Source organism: Pantherophis guttatus, chromosome 1 (genome assembly GCF_059756535.1).
Source record: "Pantherophis guttatus breed Tessera chromosome 1, ASM5975653v1, whole genome shotgun sequence".
Lineage (NCBI taxonomy): Eukaryota > Metazoa > Chordata > Lepidosauria > Squamata > Colubridae > Pantherophis > Pantherophis guttatus.
In genome coordinates this window covers 93,928,510-93,950,330 of record NC_142063.1, presented here as the reverse complement: position 1 = coordinate 93,950,330, position 21,821 = coordinate 93,928,510, and the positions used below count along the sequence as shown (strand labels likewise).

Genomic DNA, 21,821 nt, shown 5'->3' with positions numbered 1-21,821 from the left:
TCTCTACTCCATGCCAGGCAAGTGGTGCCATTCAGATGCTGGCTCAATGCCTGGAGGCTATAAGGGCCTGAATGGGGAGAAACTCAACCCTAGCAAATGCAATGGTTGTTTTTTTAAGCCACCCTGGGTCAGGAACATTGGCATCTCTGACTCTATAGACAGGGAAATGCTCCCCTGAACAACTCTGGTGCACAATTTGGGAGTCCTCTTGGACTCAGTGGTCCTGCTGGAAGAGGTGGTGGCAGTCATGGTTAAGGGAGGTATTTGCACAAATCCACCAATTTTGCCCATTACTGGACTGGATGGCCTTGCGTGGTCATCTGAGCTTCAGTCACCTTCCACTTGGATTACTGCAATGTACTCTACACAGGGCTGCCCTGGAAGACCAACTGTAAGCTGCAATTGGTACAGAATGTAGCAAGTTGGGTATCCTGTGGTTCATCTGAGCAGCACCATTGCTGTTGGTGTGTTCAAGATGCTACATGACACAGGCAGGCTTGTGGGAACATCTTTCCCTGAGGATATCTGCCCATCCTACTAGGATAGGATGTATGCACTCCCCTTGCTTAAATATTGCCATCTAATAGGATCTTCAAGATGTGCCTTTTCAGTGGCCATTCCAGTCATTTGAAGTAGCCTCTCACTGGTGATCAGAGAGACCCCCTACCCTTAGGTGGGAATACCTGGCTCTTCCCTCAAGCATTGGGCTAGGATAGGAGCTTAGCTGTGAGGTTGTTTGGTTCTGTCACCAGAGGGAAGGGTATGTTTTTAAATATGGGTTATTCAGGTGTCCCTGCATGAGATAGGTGACCATGCAAGTCCTGTAAATTAATTACTGGTAATAACTGCAACATCATATTAACAAAATACAGCAAGGTTCTTTCCCCCTAATGAATACAGCACATTTATCTCAGACATTACAATCATTCCACATTAACCAATAACAGTACCCAGTATTTTGAAAAACTGTATACACTTTAATGAATTTAGTAACATCAAATCAAAAATACAAAAATTATGAAAAAGTCACAAGTCTGTACATTATTGTGGACCATATGAAAACTGGCTAGAAAATATCCTTTATTAATCCTAGCCTACATGTTTGTAGTAGATAGAGGATAGGTATTACCATGCATTTGTGAGCATTAACTTAAATAGGAAAAGATAAAGAAATATGTGCACTGTATAATACACAAAAAGTATGTAAGTATATGACATGAAACACTCATCAACAAAATCATAAATGACTATAAACTGATTTTCAGTTTCCTAACAGTTTTGGCTTGTTCATTTTTTTAAATTACTTTAAATAGTAGTACAAATTTAAATATTTAAAAATATTTTCTCTATGACAACCATTTATTGGAAGACAGTTTGAGTTTCTTTTTAACCATATATTATTAAAGGAAAAAGAAAAATATACTGTGTTTTGGTGGAGCAGGCTGTACAACCCATTTGTTTTTCTGTTAAAACAAGTGATATCTGGAATAAAAAACATCAGGTAATTCACATTTTTAGAATTCAGAACATAAAACAGTGATTGATGAAATGCCAAAATAATGATGTAATCGTTTTTATACAGAACATCAATTAATGTTTTCTCATTGCAACCAGATGCTAAATTATATTGGAGGGCAAATTCAAATGTTAGAGTTTAACAAACTGTGAAATTAGAATATTATGTTCCTTTGAGAAAATTAAACTACTTTGATCTTGCATAATACCTAAAATTATTACCAGTAGTTCTTCAGTTTAAACAGAAAAACTCTTTAAAAAGATTAATTTGGAACCAAACCTCAGTGATTTCAATGTTTAGATGAGGCACTGTTAGATACTTTATTTTTGTGACTCTGCTAATAATTCTCTAAAGAAGGAACTTTTTTTCAGAATAAAGACTGTACTTAAGTGTTAAATCTCTAAGCAATATCCTTCAAATGTAGATGTGGATAAAAATAAATTGCAAAAATTAGATTTGAATAAATGAATGAAAATAAAATGTATTGTTGCTACATATTTGTTCTTTCATTTGCTGTTATCCTATTGTTTGCACTTTTTGAATAAACGCTGTGGCATCTACTATGACAGGTTTCTATATATTTCAGTAAATACTGGAGATCTGATTAAATTTACTATGATTTTCTGTCCTACTATCGCAGCACCATTGAGAGTGTCTTGACATACGGCATTCTTGCATGGCATGGGAGCAGTTCTGCAGCAGATAAAAAAGCTCTACAGAGAATCATTAAAACTGCCCAGAATATCATTGGGCTCCAGCTACCAGCCCTGGATGACATCTTTGCATCTCGCTGTTTGAGAAAGTTGCATAACATTCTCAGAGACTCTTCCCATCTTGCTTACAATCTTTTTGAACTGTTGCCTTCTGGCAGAAGATTAACAATTAAAACTCGGATCACACATTTTCTGAATAGTTTTTATCCCAGAGCGATAATTGCACTCAACAATGAATTAAAGGGCCATCATCAGTGAGTTTACTTGCGTCTGTTGTGTGGATGTTTGGGTGGTTCAGGGGTGGGGAATTTGTGGTGGGTAGGGGTGTGTTTGGGGATTGTTATGTGCATTGGGCCTGGTCTTTGGGTGTTAAGTGAATTTCGTTGCATGGGTATACTTTGTATATACATACAATGACAATAAAGTTAAATTTAAACTTAACTTAAAAACAAAAAGTTCAATGACTGAGCGATAGTACCAGAAACACTTTTGGTTCTCACCACAAATTTATTCCCAAAATATGACGCCACCTAAGGCAATAGGTGTCTTTCAAAATGCATTTTCTTTTCTATGACAAAACTCAACAGGCCTCATAAATAATTTGCATAAATTAATTTATAACAATCTCCTCAAATATTGTACTAAGTTTCTGTGTGAAACACTGAGGTCATTTTAATTGGAGGAATCTTTTTAATAAATCTGATTTATTAAAACACAAAAATTTGTATATTTACTTCCATAATCCTGAGCTCTTCCCCATCCTTTGACAATTGCCACCTAAAATTAAAACAGAAATCTGACACAGCAGTATAGTTACATCTAGATTAACCAATAGTAAGTTCTATTGGTTTTAATAAAATGGAAGAGACTGTTATAAGACTGCAGTCTGAAATTAGAACTTGAAAGTCTCTTTAGTTTATTGAATGAATACAAATTTCAAAGATGGTTTAAGAATTGGTGAGAAGTGAAATGATAGGGCTGTGAAATATTTTAAAAAATCACATTTCTTAAGTTTTATCAACTAAGTCCATTGTGTTAATTGTTAGTTTAGTATATGTTATAATTGACGAACCAGTCATAGTCCACCTACAACTTCTATTTATAAGCCTTTTTCAAGATATATTTTAAATTGATGGATAAGAACTATTTTGGATAACATTTATAAACCTTCAATTGAAATATTTTCTGGTATTTTAGAAATTAATATGGAAGCTATGTCTTCTTTAAATACCCGTCCCAAATAAGTAGGCTATTGCATCTGTAGCAGAAAAAAAAGTTCTATTTTTTAAAAATACAGAACAGTATTCGTATACTACTGTCCTACTGATTTGGGGGGAAAATTCCTATGAATAAATGGGATTTGTATCCAGATGAATATAAGATTGCAATTATAAGGTAAGAATGAAGTATATTTCCAGTAAATATGCATATGCTAAGTTCCCACTTTCAAGTAGTGCTGGTTTATTGCTTGTAACCAAATGCATTTGACAAATTTTTCTTAAGCAGGAAATCAAAAATTTAGTCTTAATAATATATAATTATGTATCTTTAAATTTTCCATAGGATCAGTGGAAATGCAGTATATTTGGACTGAATTAACATATTGTGCTAAGCCATGATATACCGGTAGTTTTCTTTGTTTCAGCTTAATCTTAGCACAAGGCATTAACTCTAGCTTCATAGCTATAGTACCACAACTTGACTTTTTTCAAGGCAAGTGCAGTAATAGAATCTTTAAGTCCAATTAGCAATTTCTATCAGTATTTTGACTGAACCCATCAGAGGAATGAAATGAATACTACTTCCAATAACATGAAAACATATTTTGAAAATATACAGGTTGTCCAACGTAACATACACATCGAGATAACAAAATGCTGTCTTTTGATATTTTGAAATCCTAGTTTAATTGCTCATGAACACAGCCCTTCATTGCATTTTACATATCTAAGGTGCATGAACACATGTATAACTAAAGAAAATACATCATGCTACATATAATAATATCCTGATTGGCTAGTGAATGAGGACACCTGCTTTCTTGGCTGAAATTAAGGCACTAAATGGCAGTGAAAAGAGAAATGAATTGTTTTTATATATTATTTGATGGAAGTACAGGATCTTCACTTTCACAAAATCTAAATAACAAGTCCTGCATATATTGAATCAATGGCTGAGGTAAGGCATTCTGTTAGCAAATTTAAAAAAAATCTTCCTATTGATGCAAGTATAGCCCATTTGTAACTTAAGTGGGACTACTGATTCCTACTGAAAAATAATTAATCAGAGAAAGTCATTTACAAAAGATGCCTGAGATTCTGAAAAGGCACCAAGAAACAAACAGTTCTGCCATTACCAATTCTAAATAACAAAAATAAAAAACTTAATTGTTTTCAACACTGCATATAGCCTGGTCAATTGCTAATCCTCACTTTACTGAAGACCAATGTAGTAGCTGTTTATTGAAATGTTCTATTAATCAAGCAGTTTTAAGACAAAAATCATTTCATTTATCAGAAAATAAGTTGCAATCTGTCAATATAACCATACATAAAGCAAACTTATGAAGTCTAATATGTCTCATTCATGGTTAACACTGAAGCAAACCTGTATAAACAAAGATAATCTCAAGATACATACTTTACAATATGAAATTAATATATAAAATGAACAAGAAAACAATTGGAAATGTATTACAAGGGTATATGAAACAATTTTAAGCCACAATACTTTTTCCTCTGAAAAATACAACTATTTGTGGGATAAAATGTACAAGTGATTTCTTTCCAAAAGGGAAAAATAAAGGACACAAATGTAAAGAAAAAATATGTCTTTCCTCAAGACCTAGGGAAAATAATTAAGGTAATTGTTTTTATTACAATATAATCTGTCACAAAATAGCAGTCATAGGATTGCACCAAATCCATATTGAGTTTCCTGAACATAACATCAGTAATTGGAGTCCATAAAGGAGAATGGTATTCTTGAATGTAGATGGAGGTTATTCACACAGTAATTCTTGTCCTATTAAGATTTCTCTGCAAAATGTTCGAGACTCTACTTGAGCTCAGTCACAGTTACCATCACTGTGACTCTTCCTAGTGTTCAGAGTAAAAAAAAAATGGCATGATATTTAAAAAGTTATTTCAATCATAGCCAAAATATATATATTTAAGTACATGCTTCGATCATTTGTCAAAAATAAACCTAAGTTATTTCAAAACAAAAGTTTACAAAATAGGAAAAAATATTCTCCAAGTAAAAAATGCAGGTTTGTTTGTAGTTCCATTTGCTTGGCAGCATTTTTTTTTCTTATTAGAATCCAAGGAACCCAGAATACCATGATTTTTTTTGACCTAGAATAGTGCTTGGCATGACCAGCCTATCAGCCTTTGCTTTTATTATGATGAATAGAACAGAACAACAACAAAAAAGTCACATTTGGATCAATATTTGTTAGCAACATTTCTGCTGAACATGGTTCAAAAGTTCACCAAACTTCTCAAAGAGATCTTCTATCCATTTTATATTTTTCATGCACTGCTGTACAATTTCTTCTTGACCTAGATCTGCATTCTTTTTTTGAACGGAAGAAATCTATTGAGAGAACAAATTAAATGTCACACAGTTAGCTTTCTATTATTTCTCCTAGTACTCTGAGTATGTATGCATGCATTCTCCTAGGGCACGGGTGTCAAACTCGCCATGTCACATTGCCATCATGTGACATTTTGTGACTTTTTCCCATTTGTGGAGCTGGAGTGGGTGTGGTCTGCACATGATGCAGGCCGCCAGTTTGACACTCCTGTCCTAGGGTCTGTGAGAGTATATTACACTTACTATAGTGACAGAGGTAACCTTAGTATAAATGAAGTTCAGGGTTATTCAATGATTTTCTAAGTATGCTTCCTGATGTTCTAAAGAGCTATTAGAATACCTGCTACAGTAGAATCTCCAATATTTTTAATATATCTTGTTAGATCACAACTCTCATTATCCCCAGCTGTAAACTCCTGAAGCATCAACAGATATTAAAAAACAAACTTTTTTCGTTTGTGCAAAATTTATATTCCACTTCAGGTTTACACATTATCCAGAATTGTTTAAGATAATGAACACACAGGACTCAATAAGACCATAAGTAATGTTTTTCAGTTCTCTTAATCCACCTTGCCTCAGAGATCTACATTCATTCAGGTTTCATAAGTATTATGTATCTCGTGTTACCATGACATAAGACATTTTTACAAGTGTGTGTGTGTGTGGGTGTGTCTTTGAATCAATATTTGATTCCTGGCAACTATCTGGACTTGTCCTAGCAGTTTTCTTGGACAATGTCAGAAATGGTTTGACATTGGCGCCTTTCTAGGGCTGAGAAATAATGATTGAGCCAAGGTACCCAGTCCTTTGTACCTAAGTGGGACTAGAACTCAGTGTTTCATGATTTGTAGCCTGATCTCTTAACTATGACACCAAACTAGCACTCTTTTTGGAATCTGTAAAACTTGATTCATTAAATACAAAACTGCTCAATATCTTCTGAAAATAGTTTATCTTCATCTGATTTTAATTGAGTTTAAATTCTACTGCACTAATGAATACAATGAATAATAACATAAACTAGAAAAAGACTCACCTCTACTTTGCATCTGAGAAACATGTGGTATTTGTAATGGTGGAGTGAATGATACAAAGAACACAAAGGTATTTTTTCTGGATCTATAGTAAATTCCTGCAGAAACAAATATTTATTAACCACCCTAGTAACTAAATACAGTTAAGTTTCTTGATACTAATAATTATTTGAAAATATAACAATTTACTCATAGCTATACATAAAACCATACACAAAAATAGAATGAAGTATATTTTATGCATATATGTTTTATTTCTTATGTAATATTATTTCATCTAAGGCTGTGAATAATTAAGAAAATTTGAGTTGGGAGTAGGTTTCTACTTGTAGGAAAGAAGGAATATGATAAGAAATCAGAGAACTATCACTTCTAATGACATGAAAGAAAGAGCAATCTGCCCAAGTGCCTTGGATTCTAAGAGAAATAACCTTTACTTTACTACTTGTAACTAGCAATTTTTAGTCCTGATTTTTTTCTCTGATTTTCAGAATATTATTTTTAAGGGTAAATAAACCATTTCTCCCCATTAACCAGAATTTTGTTTTCTAATTCTATAATTACAAAATAGCCAGTTTAATGGTTGTTTTGGTGTTTGGTTGACTTGCTAGTATAGAAATAGGAGTTCTAGGTCTCCCTTAGCAATGAAAGGCAGCTGCCTGACCTTGGTCTAGGCACTCTCTCTCAGTTCAAACCATCTCACAGGGAAAGGGAAAAATAGGAAGAGGAAGAAGTATTAAGCACTTGCACTGAGTTTACCAAATATTTTTTTAAGGTGGGAATAAAAATCTAATAACAACAAAATTAAAAACATGGTTCTTGATTTCCATGTCTATTTTTCATTTGAAGAAATAACAGCTCTATCAAATTATAGGAAAAGTTTTTAGGATATAACTAGGTGTAATTTAATGCTATAATAGAAAATCTGGTTCCTTTTGCAATTATTTGCTTTGTTTTTCTATGACTGGAGTTGTTGTCTTTATGCACTTTATGGAATTTTATGCACAGGATGCTATGTGTTCCTGTTAAACCAGAACTCATCAATGTGAGATAATGTCATTGAAGCAATGAATATGATGAATTTGGGCAAACTCCAACAGAGGGTGGAAGATGCAGGGCCTGGCATGCTATTGGTCCATGAGATTGTGAAGAGTTGGATAACACTTAGCGACTCAACAACATCAGTTTGAAGTTTCAAATATGGAATTGATCCTTCTTGTCAAATAGGTGTCTGTTAAATAAAGTTCTCCTAAGATTTATAGAGCAATTTTGGTGTGTGGGTGTGTGGGTGTCCTTTGAGTTGATGTTGACTCCTGAACAGGTCCCTACAGTTTTCTTAGCAAGATTTCAGAAATGGTTTACTATTGCCTCTTTCCTAGGACAGAGAGAGAATAACTGGCCCAAAGTGACCCAGCTGCTTTCATGGCTAAGGTGAAACTAGAACTCATAGTTTTCCGATTTCTAGCCTGGTGCAGTATCCACTATGGATTTAACACAAGAGATTAAAAAAATGTAGCATGGTTGCTTACCGTATCAACTATGTATTTTAGTTTTGGCTGTGCACCGCCCTGAGTCCACTAGGAGAAGGGCGGTATATAAATTGAATAAATAATAATAATAATAACTAAAATCTGACATATTTGCCATTTTGAAGTGAAAATTATGGTGGCAAGAGTTTTTACAGTTGTAAATACAAATAGATTTAAAGTGTCCAGGTAAGGGCAATCATGGAGATAGGAAGAAAATGTAGATATTATAGTCTAAGGTGTGTTTATAACATGTGAGGAAGGACCTTTACAGAGGAATTCTAGTCATGTTTACTCATTAGGTATACTGGCACGTCCTCCTGGGTATCTGGAAGTTGAGTCATGGCAACTGGACTTTTCTTGTTGGTTTGAAATGTTTCACTGCTTATCCAAGTAGCTGCTTCAGTCTGAACAAGTTGGTTGGGGGACCCCATATATATATATATATCCTCCAGGGTGGTTTTATTTTCACCTAATCTGAATAAGATTGTTAGGTGAATAGAAGAGTTGTTGGGATGTAAATCTTCCATCGCCAGCTGGTTTGAGAGAGGAGTGAAGGAATCCATTTATGTCAAATTGGAAACTCCTTCCCTCAACAGAGGTGGAGATTTCAGACACAACCTGTCCCCCATTTTTTATGCTGCTTTTTCATCAGTCCTCAAGAAGATTAAGACACTTCACAAGTTCATCAGGGAGGCCACACTTAAGGACTCACTCGGGTATTTAGGAGTTGAAACATTGTCTCCTAATGACTCTCTGCCTACTCACCTAATGAGCCTTTTCGGATTAGGTGAAATGATACCACCCTAGAGGACATATATCCTCCTAACAAATTTGTTCAGATTGAAGAAGCTACTTGGATAAGCAGTGAAATGTTTGTAACCAACAAGAAGTCCAGTTCCCATGTCTGGAATTGTCAACTTCCAGACAATTCTACTTGGATGATTAAGAATCTTCATCGACATATTCTTCTCAGGTAAGAATCTTCAACCATGAGAAACTGCTATCTTTAAAAAAAAAAATCTTTCTCTGGCTTTAAAAAAGTAAAGAACAAAGAAAAGTCAAGGTTTTTTAAACTTGCTGTCTGGTAATTTAGTTTTTTTAAATTTTAGAATGGAAAAGGTATTAGTTCCTAATTTACTGATTTAAAATACACTCAAGATAATCAAGAAAAGTTTGAGATCAACATTCCATCAGAAATACTGCAGAAACAAATACTATACAAACATACCTGTGCTAATTTTGTGGTTGCTTTGGAAATTTTCAGTGTTTTCTTATTATAAGCTTTCCCATTCATCTTGATTCTAGAAACTGCATTCATCCCCATTTTTGCTTTAGAATCTCGAGTTATTACTGTCAGTTCAGGAAAACATTCCAAAGCAGCCTTAAAAAAAGTTATAAAAGCAGCAGATTAGCGATTAAACAGAATTATAAAGTATGCCTTATTAATGTGGTAAGAATTTAAACTCGGATCCTTTTTTAAAAAAAAAATCTGCTGTAAACATGCAGGCTGAAAACAGTATGATTTTCACAACTGGCCAGTCTACATGCCAGACAGGCTTAGACAAAATCCACACCCACAAATGAAGCACGTCTTTTGGTCATAGTCAGATTACGCCAATCTTTTCACCTACTGAAGAGATTTTGGAGCCATTTTAAAATCAATGAGCAGAACTCAAGGAGACATTTGCAGCAGATGTGGCACAGAGGGATTGAAGAAAAGCAGGGGTTTACCAATAAGTCAGTATCTCTATTGGGACTAGAAGAAATCCAAGCAAATGAAGCAGAGAATACATGCTTTTGAAACTTCTTATTTCTATTTATTTCAGTAGAATCACAGGGAGTTCTTGACTTACAAACACACTTGAGCCCAACATTTCTATGGCTAAGTGAGACATTTGTTAAGTGAATTTTGCTCCATTTTACGACCTTTCCTGCCACAGCTGTTAAGTGCACAGTTGTTAATTTAGTACCACAATTGTTAGGTGAAGTTGGCTTCCCCATTGACTTTGCTTGTCAGAAGGTTGCAAAGTCCTTCTGAGACTTTGCAACCCTATGACCCTGGGACACTCTAACCATCATAAATATGAGTCAGTTGCCAAGCACCTGAATTTTGATCACATGACCATGGGGATGTTGCAATGGTCATGTGAAAAATGGTCATAAGTCATTTTTTTAGTGCTGTTGTAACTTCAAACAGTCACTAAACAAACTGTCCTAAATCAAGGACTACCTATAAATACCAGTCTAACCAGGAACCTGTTTTTTTCCCCTTTCTTTTTTCTGTGTGGTGCTTGTCAATCAAATCTTATTCTTTTATTTTCTCAGATTAGTTCAGAAGTGCGTGTAATCTCAGGTATTATATTAATGTTGCGGACTACGCAAGAAGAAATAATGCAGGTAGTCTTCAACTTACAACAGTTCATTTAGTGACTGTTCAAAGTTACAACAGCACTGAAAAAAGTGAGTTATGACTGCTGTTCACACTTATGACCTTTGCAGCATCCACATCAGTGGTAGGTTGCTACTGGTTCATCCTGGATCAGGTGAACCAGTAGCGGCAGTGGCGGGAGGCTCTACCCACCCGCCCAGATGGTTCTGTGCATGTGCAGAAGCGTCGCGTGCATGCGCTAACGTCCACGAGCGAACTGGTAGCGATGGATTTTGAAACCTGCCCCAATCCCCATGGTGACATGATCAAAATTCAGACACTTGACAACTGACTTGTATTTATGATGATTGCAGTGTTCCAGGATCATGTGATCCCCCTTTTGTGACCTTCTGACAGCAAAGTCAATGTGGAAGTCAGATTCACTTAACAACTGTGTTACTAGCTTAACAACTGCAGTAGTTCACTTAACAACCGTGGCAAGAAAGGTCATAAAATGGGGCAAAATTTACTTAACAATTGTCTCACTTAGCAAAACAATATTTGGGCTCAATTGTGGTTATAAGTCGTATCTGTACTGTCTTCCTACTGTTCTTGTAATTTACAATATAAATTGGATTATTATTTATTTTTTGCTAACTTCTCTTCTGAGATATTGGCTGAATTGCTCTATTTGTAAACAGAGCGGTGCCATCTTGTGGTCTGTACTTTCTTTTGAAATTATTTTTTGAAACAGCTGTTTCGTAATTATCCAGGCAGCTCTGGAATTTTTCCTTTCTAAATGTTTAAGTAAAGTTTGATATTGTTTTTCCCTTGACATCTCCCCAAAAGGAAAGTAGAAATGAATAAGTTACTTATACACTTCAATGTTTCATTTCCAAGAGAGTGCCCTAATGAAATTATTTCATTTTTTTGCATTTTTAATTGTCATGAAGGAAGCACTGGTTATAAAAACTCTAACACACCCATATTACAGGATGGTTGTTATATGAGATGCCACTTGGAAAATAGTAGGTGGCAGCAGTAACTTTCAAACCAATACTCCAAAGCAAAAGGAAGGGCCAAAGGTGAAGATCCAGGATTTCTGGAAGAGAAGGTTAGTCTCTCTTATGGACTCAACTGTCCATTATAAATATAGTATAAAAACAAAGTAAAAACTAATCTTCGCAAAAAAAATTCTGTTAACCAGTTCCTGAAAATTTTCTGGAAGCAACTGTGTTTGAAATGCTATTATAGATTTCTGTCCTACTTACTGACCTATAAAAATGTTGCATTCATTTGAAAATACAGACTTTTTCAAAGGGAGTAGCAAATTAGAAATATAGAATAAATAAAACTTTGATTTTGGGTTTTGCTAATTAGATAGGTTTATTGTTATAGAAATGCCTATTATACATTATCATGTAAAAGTAAAAAGTTGAAGTTTTATGTTACTACCTTATTCTACTGCACCAAAAGGAGTCGGAACTCAATGCCTATCTTTTTCTTTTCCCCTTTCCCCTACACCTGTGATGGCGAACAGGTGGCACATGGAACCATATCAGTGGGCATGCGAGTTCAGCTCCGCTGCGCATGTGCACGCCAGCCAGCTGCTTTTCAGGCCTTCTGGGTCCACCGGAATTAGGGAAACAGGCTGTTTCCGGCCTCTGAAGGGCCTTGAGGTGGGGAAGGCCCATTTTTCACTCTCCCCAGGCTCCAGAGCCTTTCTAGGAGCCTGGGGAGGGCGAAAATGGGCCTTCTGGTCCCACAGGAAGTTGGAAAACGGGCCGTTTCTGGCCTCCGGAAGGCCTCTGAGAGGGGGGAGAGGCCATTTTTGCCCTCCCCAGGCTCCAAGAAAGCCTCTGGAGCCTGGGAGGGCGAAAAATGGGCCTACCGGGCCCACTGTGCCATCACGTGCCAAAAGCGTGGGGGTCACGCACGCATGCGTGGGACGCATAGAATTATGAGTGTAGGCACGCATCGCGACCCCCCCATGCTCCCACCACTTTTGGCATGGGATGGCAAGAAGGTTAGCCATCACTGCCCTACACTTTTCTCTTTTCCCCCTTTTTTTCATTATTTCCCCATAACTAAGAACCATGGTGGTACAGTGGTTAGAATGCAGCAGGCTAACTCTGCCAACTGCCAGCAGTTCGATCCTGACTGGCTCAAGGTTGATTCTGCCTTCCATCCTTCCAAGATCAGTAAAATGAGAACCTAGATTGTTGGGGGCAATATGCTGACTCTGTAAACTGCATAGAGAGGGTTGTAAATCACTATGAAGTGGTATATAAGTCTAAGTGCAATTGCTATTTTTATTTTCTTTGTACTTCTGTATTTTATATTTTGATAAACCAATAAAATGCTGGAAATCCCAAAAAAGAAACATAGAACAAAGAAAAGAACAAAGAAAAAAAAATAAAGAACTTAAATTTTTAAAAAGTCTTATTTGCTTTGCTCCACTAATTTTTAATTTCTATAAAAGAATTAATGAAAGAGTGGCAAACTATGAATAAAGAAAGTATAATTATCAGTACCTTGAATGGTCGCTCTATATGTAATTTGGAAAGCAGCCTTTTTCTATTGTCATTCAGCATGCCATCAATTTTTCTCATATGAGGCAAAAGCAGCTCATCTAAAAAAGGAGACGCAATAGATGCCTTTTACTGAATGTGTTATGTCTCGTGGCTCTATGATTATTCAAATAAGTTAACATAATTAATAAAAGTTTATTTAATCAATATATTAGCAACCAATTAAAACAATTGTAGTTATGCCCCAAATACATATTTCAGCATAGAATATTCTTAAAATGTTATGTTATTTTAATTCAATATACAGTGTGAATAATTTTTTTACAAAATTGGTTTTACTGCAACAGTGAAGATACGTTGCATCAATGGCACACTGTGTGATGCTGTCTGAATCGGAGGTCAAGCAAATAGATTTCCAACGGATACTTATAAGACAGTAAGGCAGTTGCATATCATGGCCAGGAAAATTGCACTGGCATGCTTATATAGTCACCGGAGATAAATTCAACTTGGAGATTTACTTTTATTAATCTATAATCAACCTACTTACAAAATACCAAACCAGAAGGAACAATTTAGTACAGGACAAGAAATACTATAAATACAATAAAACATGCCACCTTCCTTAAGTTGAACCTATTCCTGGGTGACCATATAGAGATATTATTAGCAACAATATGAAAAGTGGCTGATACTTTCAGATTGGCTAGGTTCTGACAACTGCTGCAGCTTCATTGTCAAATAGCTGAGTTACCAGCTAGTTTGACCAAAATTCTCCTGGGACCTCAAATGTAAATGATTAACACACAAAATGAAAGTAAAACCTCTCTAATAGATTATTTTCTAGGTACTTTATGAATAATGAACTCTGTCCTAAATCCCTAACATTAATTTTCATAAACTTTAAAACAGACCTGGGTATTTTATAGCCCCCAGGGCCTTTGGCTGTCCCTGTCCAACCCACATGAGGGCAATCAGAAATAAGAAATCAAATGTAAATAAGTGTACACTGTGCCCACAATTCAACCACATTGCTTTTATTTTGAAGGTGATTGCTATTTTTTTCCCAATTTATGTTTGCGCGCGCGCGTGAGTGCCTATGCTTCTGGCCCTCCACAACAGTCCCTATTTCTCGTGTGACCCCTTAAGAAAATTAATTGACCACCTCCGCCTTAAAGGAGTATCCAAACAAGTACTGTGAAGGAAATGTTAATAACAGCAACCATTTGTCTATGAAACCATAATAAATCTAAAGTACTTAACAAGCCAAATATGTCACTGCCCAACAATATTTTCAGGAAACATCTTGATACAGAACAAAGATGTTCTAATGACTTCATTTTATTAGCTATTCTTATGAGAAATTTTAATATAGTACATATATTTTTTCTATTCTCACCTGCCGAATAGTTCTATTAAAACCCTAGTTTCCTGACTTATGCATGCGTACTGCTCATGACTTTGAATAAAAATACATAAGTAACTTTAATGTGTGTTAAGAGTAACAGGAATTGATTTGGATTAACTTGACTAAGAGTTTTAGAGTTATGCAGGGCTTTGTACTGAGAACTGAAATGGTAGTTCAATATCAACACAGATTCCTTCTTAAAGAAGCGTTCCCCCACCAGACCTGCAGAATAGCAGCATCAACTGAGTAAAATGCACCTTTGAGTTAAAAAGGGATTGACAGGATTGCAACAAGATCCTTCAGAATGGCCACAGGCATACCTCTTTAACTCAAAACACATATTTTCCTGAGATTGTTGGCTATTGCTCGAGTCCAGGAAAAGAAGCAACTTCTTTAAAGAGGTGCTGTGACTCTGGATTCAAAGTGCTGCTCGTCCCTAAGAGATTTTCAATATTTTAATTATTGCTTTTTTCTGCTGTTTTGTATTTTACATCTTTGTATTTCAAAGTGATGTTTCAACCATTGTTTTCTTATCAGCAGACTTAGACTTCTGAGCATGATGCAGTCAGAGTGAATCCATTTCCAAACAACTGCGGATTCTTGGCTAGGAGTTAAATTGTTACCAGAGAAGCAATCTGTTCAGAAAGTACGGCAGAAGGGACAACCATGGCAGGGGGAGCAGAAAATAGTGGCCCTTCTCCCATCTCAAATAATGGGGACCTTATTAGCCTTCCTGCCACTATTATCAGGAGATGTGTTTTCCAACTATGGCAACTTCCTAATCTGTGTGTGTGGCCTTCAGTACCTAGAATCTTTAGCCATAGGATCATAAATCTCAATGCTGCCAAGATTGGAAAACACTTCAGAAGGAGCTTCAGAAGTTCCATTCATTATATCTATAATATAGATCCTGACCAATAGGTAGCTTCTAAACAAGAGAACATCTGATAAACATTTGATAACAAATCAAAAACAAACCAACCAACTAACAAACAAACAAGACATTTAACAAACTGTACCATTACTCTTCTCCAATGCCTGCATAGTATCTGGATCCAAGGCAAGGCTAACAAGCAGTTCCATATAATTCCTAAATGTTTCCTTCATAGCTCTGGTGTTTAAAAAGCGGGCAACAATAGGTGCTGGTGGTTCAGTGTCTGGAATATCAAATATATAAATATATTGTACAATCGTATTGTAATTTTTTCATTGGTTTTATTATTGCTTTAGTGATTCTGCAGAGCAGTTCATTCTTACTCTAATTATGACTGAGCTGTGACATTAATATTCACAACGATATTTTAGACTTCATGTGGATATCATCATGGCTACTGGTTATATATTTTATTAATCCAATTATTTTATCTCTTATTTTATTATATTTTAGATTATATTGAAGACATTTTAATGTCTTAATTAGGAATTTGTGTGACTTTTTCAATGGTTTCCTGTGCAGAGATGTTACTGCGAACATTTACTAAATATTGAAAAGGACCAAAAATATGCCCACAGCCCTGCAATGAATATAGCCTTCAGACTCTGTACTGAATATGACATCAGAAGACACTTCCTGATACATCTACAGCAGCAAGCATATAGGTGCTCTATGCTATTGGGCTGTTTGGAGAGTGTGCAGCTCCATATTTTTGCAGTCACTGGGATCAACAAACAAATAACTAGAGATACTGGAGCTACTGACACTTGGAACATGCTAGGGAACCCCCCCCCTTCTTCTATATGTAGAAAAAAGACACAAATGCCATATATAAATTAGGGTTCTTATTATATTGATTAATGTGTACAATTAAAATAGAATATTAAAAATGTGCCTCCTTATACAATGTGACTAATAAATGTGACAATACAACAATGGAAATTATACAAAATCCCAAATTTTCATAATTTCTTCTGTTATAGGGACACTTACCTTCCTCATCACTCTGCGGCTGAGGAGTAGAGGGCGATTCTTCTTTCCATGTTTTGCGTTTTTTTGGTGGTGGTTCAGCCTTTGTCTTTGGCTGTTTTGCTTTGGGTTTCACTGAAGTAACTTTTGTTGTGACTGTTTTTGGCACTGGGGGATCAGGAACTTTAGTGATGCTCATGCTTGGCTTACAGTGAGGAATTCTATAAATTGGAATAATTCAAAGAAACTGTTTTATAAACTTAGTGTTTATAAGTCAAATTGATACAATTTAGCTGATTAGTTTTCTTCTTGAGTTAGTTTTCTTATAGATTTCCACACTTCATTTATTTGTACATTAAGATAATTGTTTAAACATCTAATTAGAGGGTCTAGACAATGTTAGGAGCAAGCCTTAAAATCTTCATGCCTATATTATTAACTAAAGAGTATCTCTAAACATAAATAGATTTAAAAGTACTCTTAGCAAGGAAAGTCTTTAGCTTAGAGTAAACAAAATTATTTAAAAGAGAACAGAAAGAAATCCCTAAAAATATTGGTCTGTAGATTATTGTCTAGAAAATATATATACCTGAAAATGATATTGATTCAAGGACAAAATAGAGTTGATTTGATCAAAATGACGATCCTCTTAAAAAGTATCATTCCCAAACCTGATGCTGTTTTTACCTATGTTGGGACTATAGTTCTCAGAAAATTTTTAAAAAGTATAGTCAATAGCTTCTGGGGATGTAGTTTCAACATCTCTTGAGAAGCAGGTTGAGAAAAAATGTTTAACCCATGAGTTAAGTTTGAGGATTGTTTATGTTTAGTTTCTCTATCCTTTGCAAGCAAATTGAGTAAACACTTTTACTTTTGCATTTGATTAAACTTTGATTCCTGAAATTACATTCAGTATAAAACTGGTTGAGTGAAAACTGGAAGCAAAAATTTCCAGCTGCTCTCAGGTTTATAACTTTTTAACAGCTCTTCATAATCTAAATGAAGGTAGTTTTCTCTCTGAAATTATTCTAGAGCATAAAATCCCAACAATTATTTCAGATAGTAAATTTTCAAAATATCTATGGAACATGTGCCTTTAACAAATTTAAAGCTAGTAATAACCCCCACCCCATTAAATACAATTAAAAGACACATCAAGGATCTGAGAAAATGGATTAAAATAAAATACCTTGCAGATTGTACAAGTGAATTTTTTGGCTTCTTGGAACATACTCTGACATACTCTTTTTTGTTTGCGTTTTCTATGAACTTTACATATACTCGTTTATACTTCAATTTTGCATCTCCAAAATATCCAAGATACTAAAAGGAAAAAGAGACTTGTATTATGCTTGCCTTGTAAGTAGTTTATAACCTTGTTAAGAAATTAAGAAAACACAAAAAGTGGATGGATCTGGAATATAACCCCAAATTAATTTAAATTTTATTAATGATTAGCTCTGTTACAAGTAGCTTGCATGCTCATTGGTGAGCTAATGTCTATAAGAGATACTTTGTGACTTCTTAAATACTTTGCTGAGAGTTTCTTTAGTCAGAAAATGCTTCTGTTGGAAGCACCAGAAAAGACTTTTGCACTTGTGTAACTCCTGCACACAAGCCTCTTCTGGCTAATGAAACAACTGGAGGGAAAATGAAGCAATTTAGTCATTTGATTTTTAAAGTATGGGGTGTAAAAGATGGCATAAAGCAGCATCTGAAGTTCTTCATAAGCCCAATCATTATAGCCCAGTGTAGTTATGAATTCTTGTTTTTATCATGTTAAAAAGTACTTCTTAGTGCTAACTTCTGCAGGAGTTTTGTTGTAACTTCAAAACAATGTTTTTATTTTCAATAAATCCTACCCAATTATAATGAAAACAGTTTAATTCATTAATTCAATCCATTTATATAGCTAGTCATCTCAAGTATATAGATCTGGGCAGACCATAAAAAAACGATATTAAAAATTATACCATAATAGACCTGGTTTTTTTTCTTCTGTTCAATCATGTCTGATTGCAGACTCTATAGGACAAGTTCCTGCAGTTTTCCTGGCAAGGTTTCCCCCCCTTCCCCCAGAAGTGGTTTGCCATTGTTCCTTCCTAGGACTTACAGAGAGTGACTGGCCAAAGGTCACTCAACTGGCTTTATGCCTAAATCGTGACTACAAGTCATAGTTTCATGGTTCCATCTTTTATGTATTTATTTGACTCTTTTTAAAAATCCTGTCTTTATTACTTTATAAGTAATTTAAGGTGGTGCACATACCTAATACACCTTCCTCCTCCTATTTTCTGCACAAGAACAATCCTGTGAAGTGGGTTGGGCTGGGGGTGGGAGGGAAGAGAGGGAGAGGGAGAGAGAGAGAGAGACTGCTCCAATGTAGCCCAGCCTACTAATAAAGCAGGAGTAGAATTCACTGTTTCTTGGTTTCCAGGCCACACTTTAACCACTACACTGGTATCATATACAGTGTAAACATCTCACCAGTTAATATGGTTAAAGCTGAATGATTATACTTACACTATTAGTAGCTGCAAATTCTCTTTGTCCATCTCGTACTTCAGGTACAAATTTTTGCAGCAAAGCCTTTTGAACTTTCCAGATGGCTGGAGGCTCCACTCCTTTTTTTAAAGCAGCCTACAGGGACCAAAATGAAAAGCACTTAATTCCGTTAGTATTTGAAGTACTTGTATACATTCTAGACCAGGGGTTACCAACCTTTCAGACCTCAGTGACCACTAAATTCATAATTTTAAATCTCGTGGACCACTAATATGATCTGCCTAATGACCAGCTGGGTGGGCATGGCTAGGTGGTCATGTGATTGGGAGGGTAGGGCCAACTCCTCGCCTCCCCGCCTGGGCTCCTTAGGGCCCCAACAGGAAGCAGTTGTTGGAGCTAAGCAGCCACCACAAGAAAGTTGGCAAAACAGCTCAGTTCAAATTGGATCTGACCAAGAGGAGGTCTAAGAGAAGAACCTCACTGAGGACTACGAGCATAGGCTTTCCAAGCAGAGGGAAGACCTGCGGGAGTGCAAGGCCAGGTACTGGCGCCTGGAGGCTCAGCGGGCTGAGATGGTCAGCCAGTTCCAGGCAATGATGCAGTCCCACTGGAACAAGGCCCTCCGGCTCTTCGCCATCAGCAGCACTTCCTCCAGCCTTTGCCCAAAGCCCCACACCAGGAGGCTGAAGCAGACCCCAAGCCAGAATTTCTGCTCCCTTCTGCCCCGCACAAAAAGACCCTGAAAGGGGAGATTCTCTGCAGCAACACAAATATTCATTGCACATATCTGCCCCAGGGGCCGTAGTTTGAGGACCCCCTATTTAGTGCAATATTAAAAATGCAAATAATTTTTCTGCGGACCACCAAAATTTTCTTGCAGACCATCAGTGGTCTACACACCACCGGTTGATGACCGCTGTTCTAGATATTTTTTCTGGAGGCATATATCAATGGTTCATCATTTTATTTAAAAAATCTGTTTTAAATTATAACATAGTATACATTTCAATCCATAGTATACATTTCAAACGGAGCCTTGGTAGTACAGTGGTCTAAAGCACCCTGTTATTAAGACCAGCTGCCTGAAATTACTGCAGGTTCGAATCTCGCCAGGCTCAAGGTTGACTCAGCCTTCCATCCTTTCTAAGGTAGGTAAATTGAGGACCCAGTTTGTGGGGGCAATAAGCTGACTTTGTATAAATATACAAAAGGATGAAGGCTATTGCTTAGCACATTGTAAGCCGCCCTGAGTCTCCGGAGAAGGGCGGCATATAAATCAAATTAAAAAAAAAAATCTTTGTAACCCACTAACCCATCAATACAGTATGTCCAAAATTCTTTGTGCATTTTATCAGTCTTTTTCCATTTCAAATTTCAATAAAAGTGTATACATTTTAGCTACATGTTCATTATTTATACACAGTTCAACTTGAAATTCTGTCTTCTGCTGCTCAATTCCAAATGCTCTGTTGACTGCTTAAATCTTTCTCTTAATTTTGCATATGGAAACTATTGAAAATAAATCCCTCTGCACTTAATTGCTGTTTTGATTTCATCCTATATCCTTCATGTTGCTGTTGTAACAACTCTCAATAAGTTCAACATTTTTCTTTACCTACTGTTTGTTTCCTGTAAAATGTTCTTCTGCTGAGAGTCTTAAAGGCATTTTCGGGGACAGTCTGGGTTTATGTTTGTTCCATATTCTCAATAGGGTATTAATAATTCTTAAAATCTACATTAACTTTAACTTTATTATGTCATAAAAAAACATACAATCCAAACCTCTGATTGTGCCCTTCTGATTCTAAAATTTTCTTATTTCTTAACAAAACCTACACACACCCAATCCTCCTTATTCCTTTGCATATTAATTTATATTTAACTCTCTTTTTCCCTTTGCTACACAAACTTAGTTATATTTTTCTGCTACCTACTGTTGTGCATTCTGAAGTTGTTTTTGGCCTTCCAAGGTTTTTTCTATGTATTGGGAATGCAGTAGCAATACAAAGCAATTCAACCCAATGAACTAAGTCAAATACTGATTAAAAACAGACACTGACAATCTACTGCCACAGATAGAAGTGTAGATTTCTTTTTCTGATGCATAACAATTCTTTTAGGTATCCTATGAATGCAGTACCATGACTGTTGACATCTCAATTTCAAGAATTTGGGATATCCAGAAAGAGATTACATATCTTTGCCCAGCAGTAGCTATATTAGGACGTGGTATACTTTAGTCAGTATATAACTAAAGAAACTATGGCTGAGCATGATGTGTGAATTATTGCATTAGAATAAGTGCAATAATAATATTGACTACACTGTAGAAAAAATGTAGAGCTAAAGAAAAAAGTGGGACGTGGTGTCTGAGTGGCTAAGATGCTGAGCTTGCCGATTGAAAGGTCAGCAGTTCAGCGGTTCGAATCCCTAGTGCCACGTAATGGGGTGAGCTCCTGTTACTTGTCCCAGCTTCTGCCAACCTAGCAGTTCAAAAGCACGTAAAAGTGCAAGTAGAAAAATAGGGATCATCTTTGGTGGGAAGGTAACAGTGTTCCGTGTGCCTTTGGTGTTTAGTCATACCGGCCACATGACCACAGAGACATCTTCAGATAGTATGGGCTCTTCGGCTTTGAAATGGAGATGAGCACCGCCCCTAGAGTTGGGAATGACTAGCACATATATGCGAGAGGAACCTTTACCTTTAACTATAT

The 21,821-nt window shown here is 36.0% G+C and overlaps 1 protein-coding gene across 5 annotated transcripts in view; it reads right to left on the bottom strand.

Moving 5' to 3' along the window:
* Positions 1-956: 956 nt before the first annotated feature.
* The window catches only part of QSER1 (glutamine and serine rich 1), a 45,818-nt gene continuing 24,953 nt past the window's right edge, over positions 957-21,821 (bottom strand). For all 5 annotated transcript variants that reach the window (XM_034417159.3, XM_087878198.1, XM_034417157.3 and 2 more), the window contains exons 6-13: positions 19,126-19,242; positions 17,792-17,925; positions 16,627-16,823; positions 15,719-15,856; positions 13,295-13,392; positions 9,621-9,773; positions 6,866-6,961; positions 957-5,826 (exon numbers count right to left, since the gene is read on the bottom strand). In XM_034417159.3, coding sequence (XP_034273050.2) covers positions 5,686-5,826; positions 6,866-6,961; positions 9,621-9,773; positions 13,295-13,392; positions 15,719-15,856; positions 16,627-16,823; positions 17,792-17,925; positions 19,126-19,242 — 1,074 coding nt within the window. In that variant the 3' untranslated portion in view covers positions 957-5,685. The remainder of the gene's footprint in view (positions 5,827-6,865; positions 6,962-9,620; positions 9,774-13,294; positions 13,393-15,718; positions 15,857-16,626; positions 16,824-17,791; positions 17,926-19,125; positions 19,243-21,821) is intronic.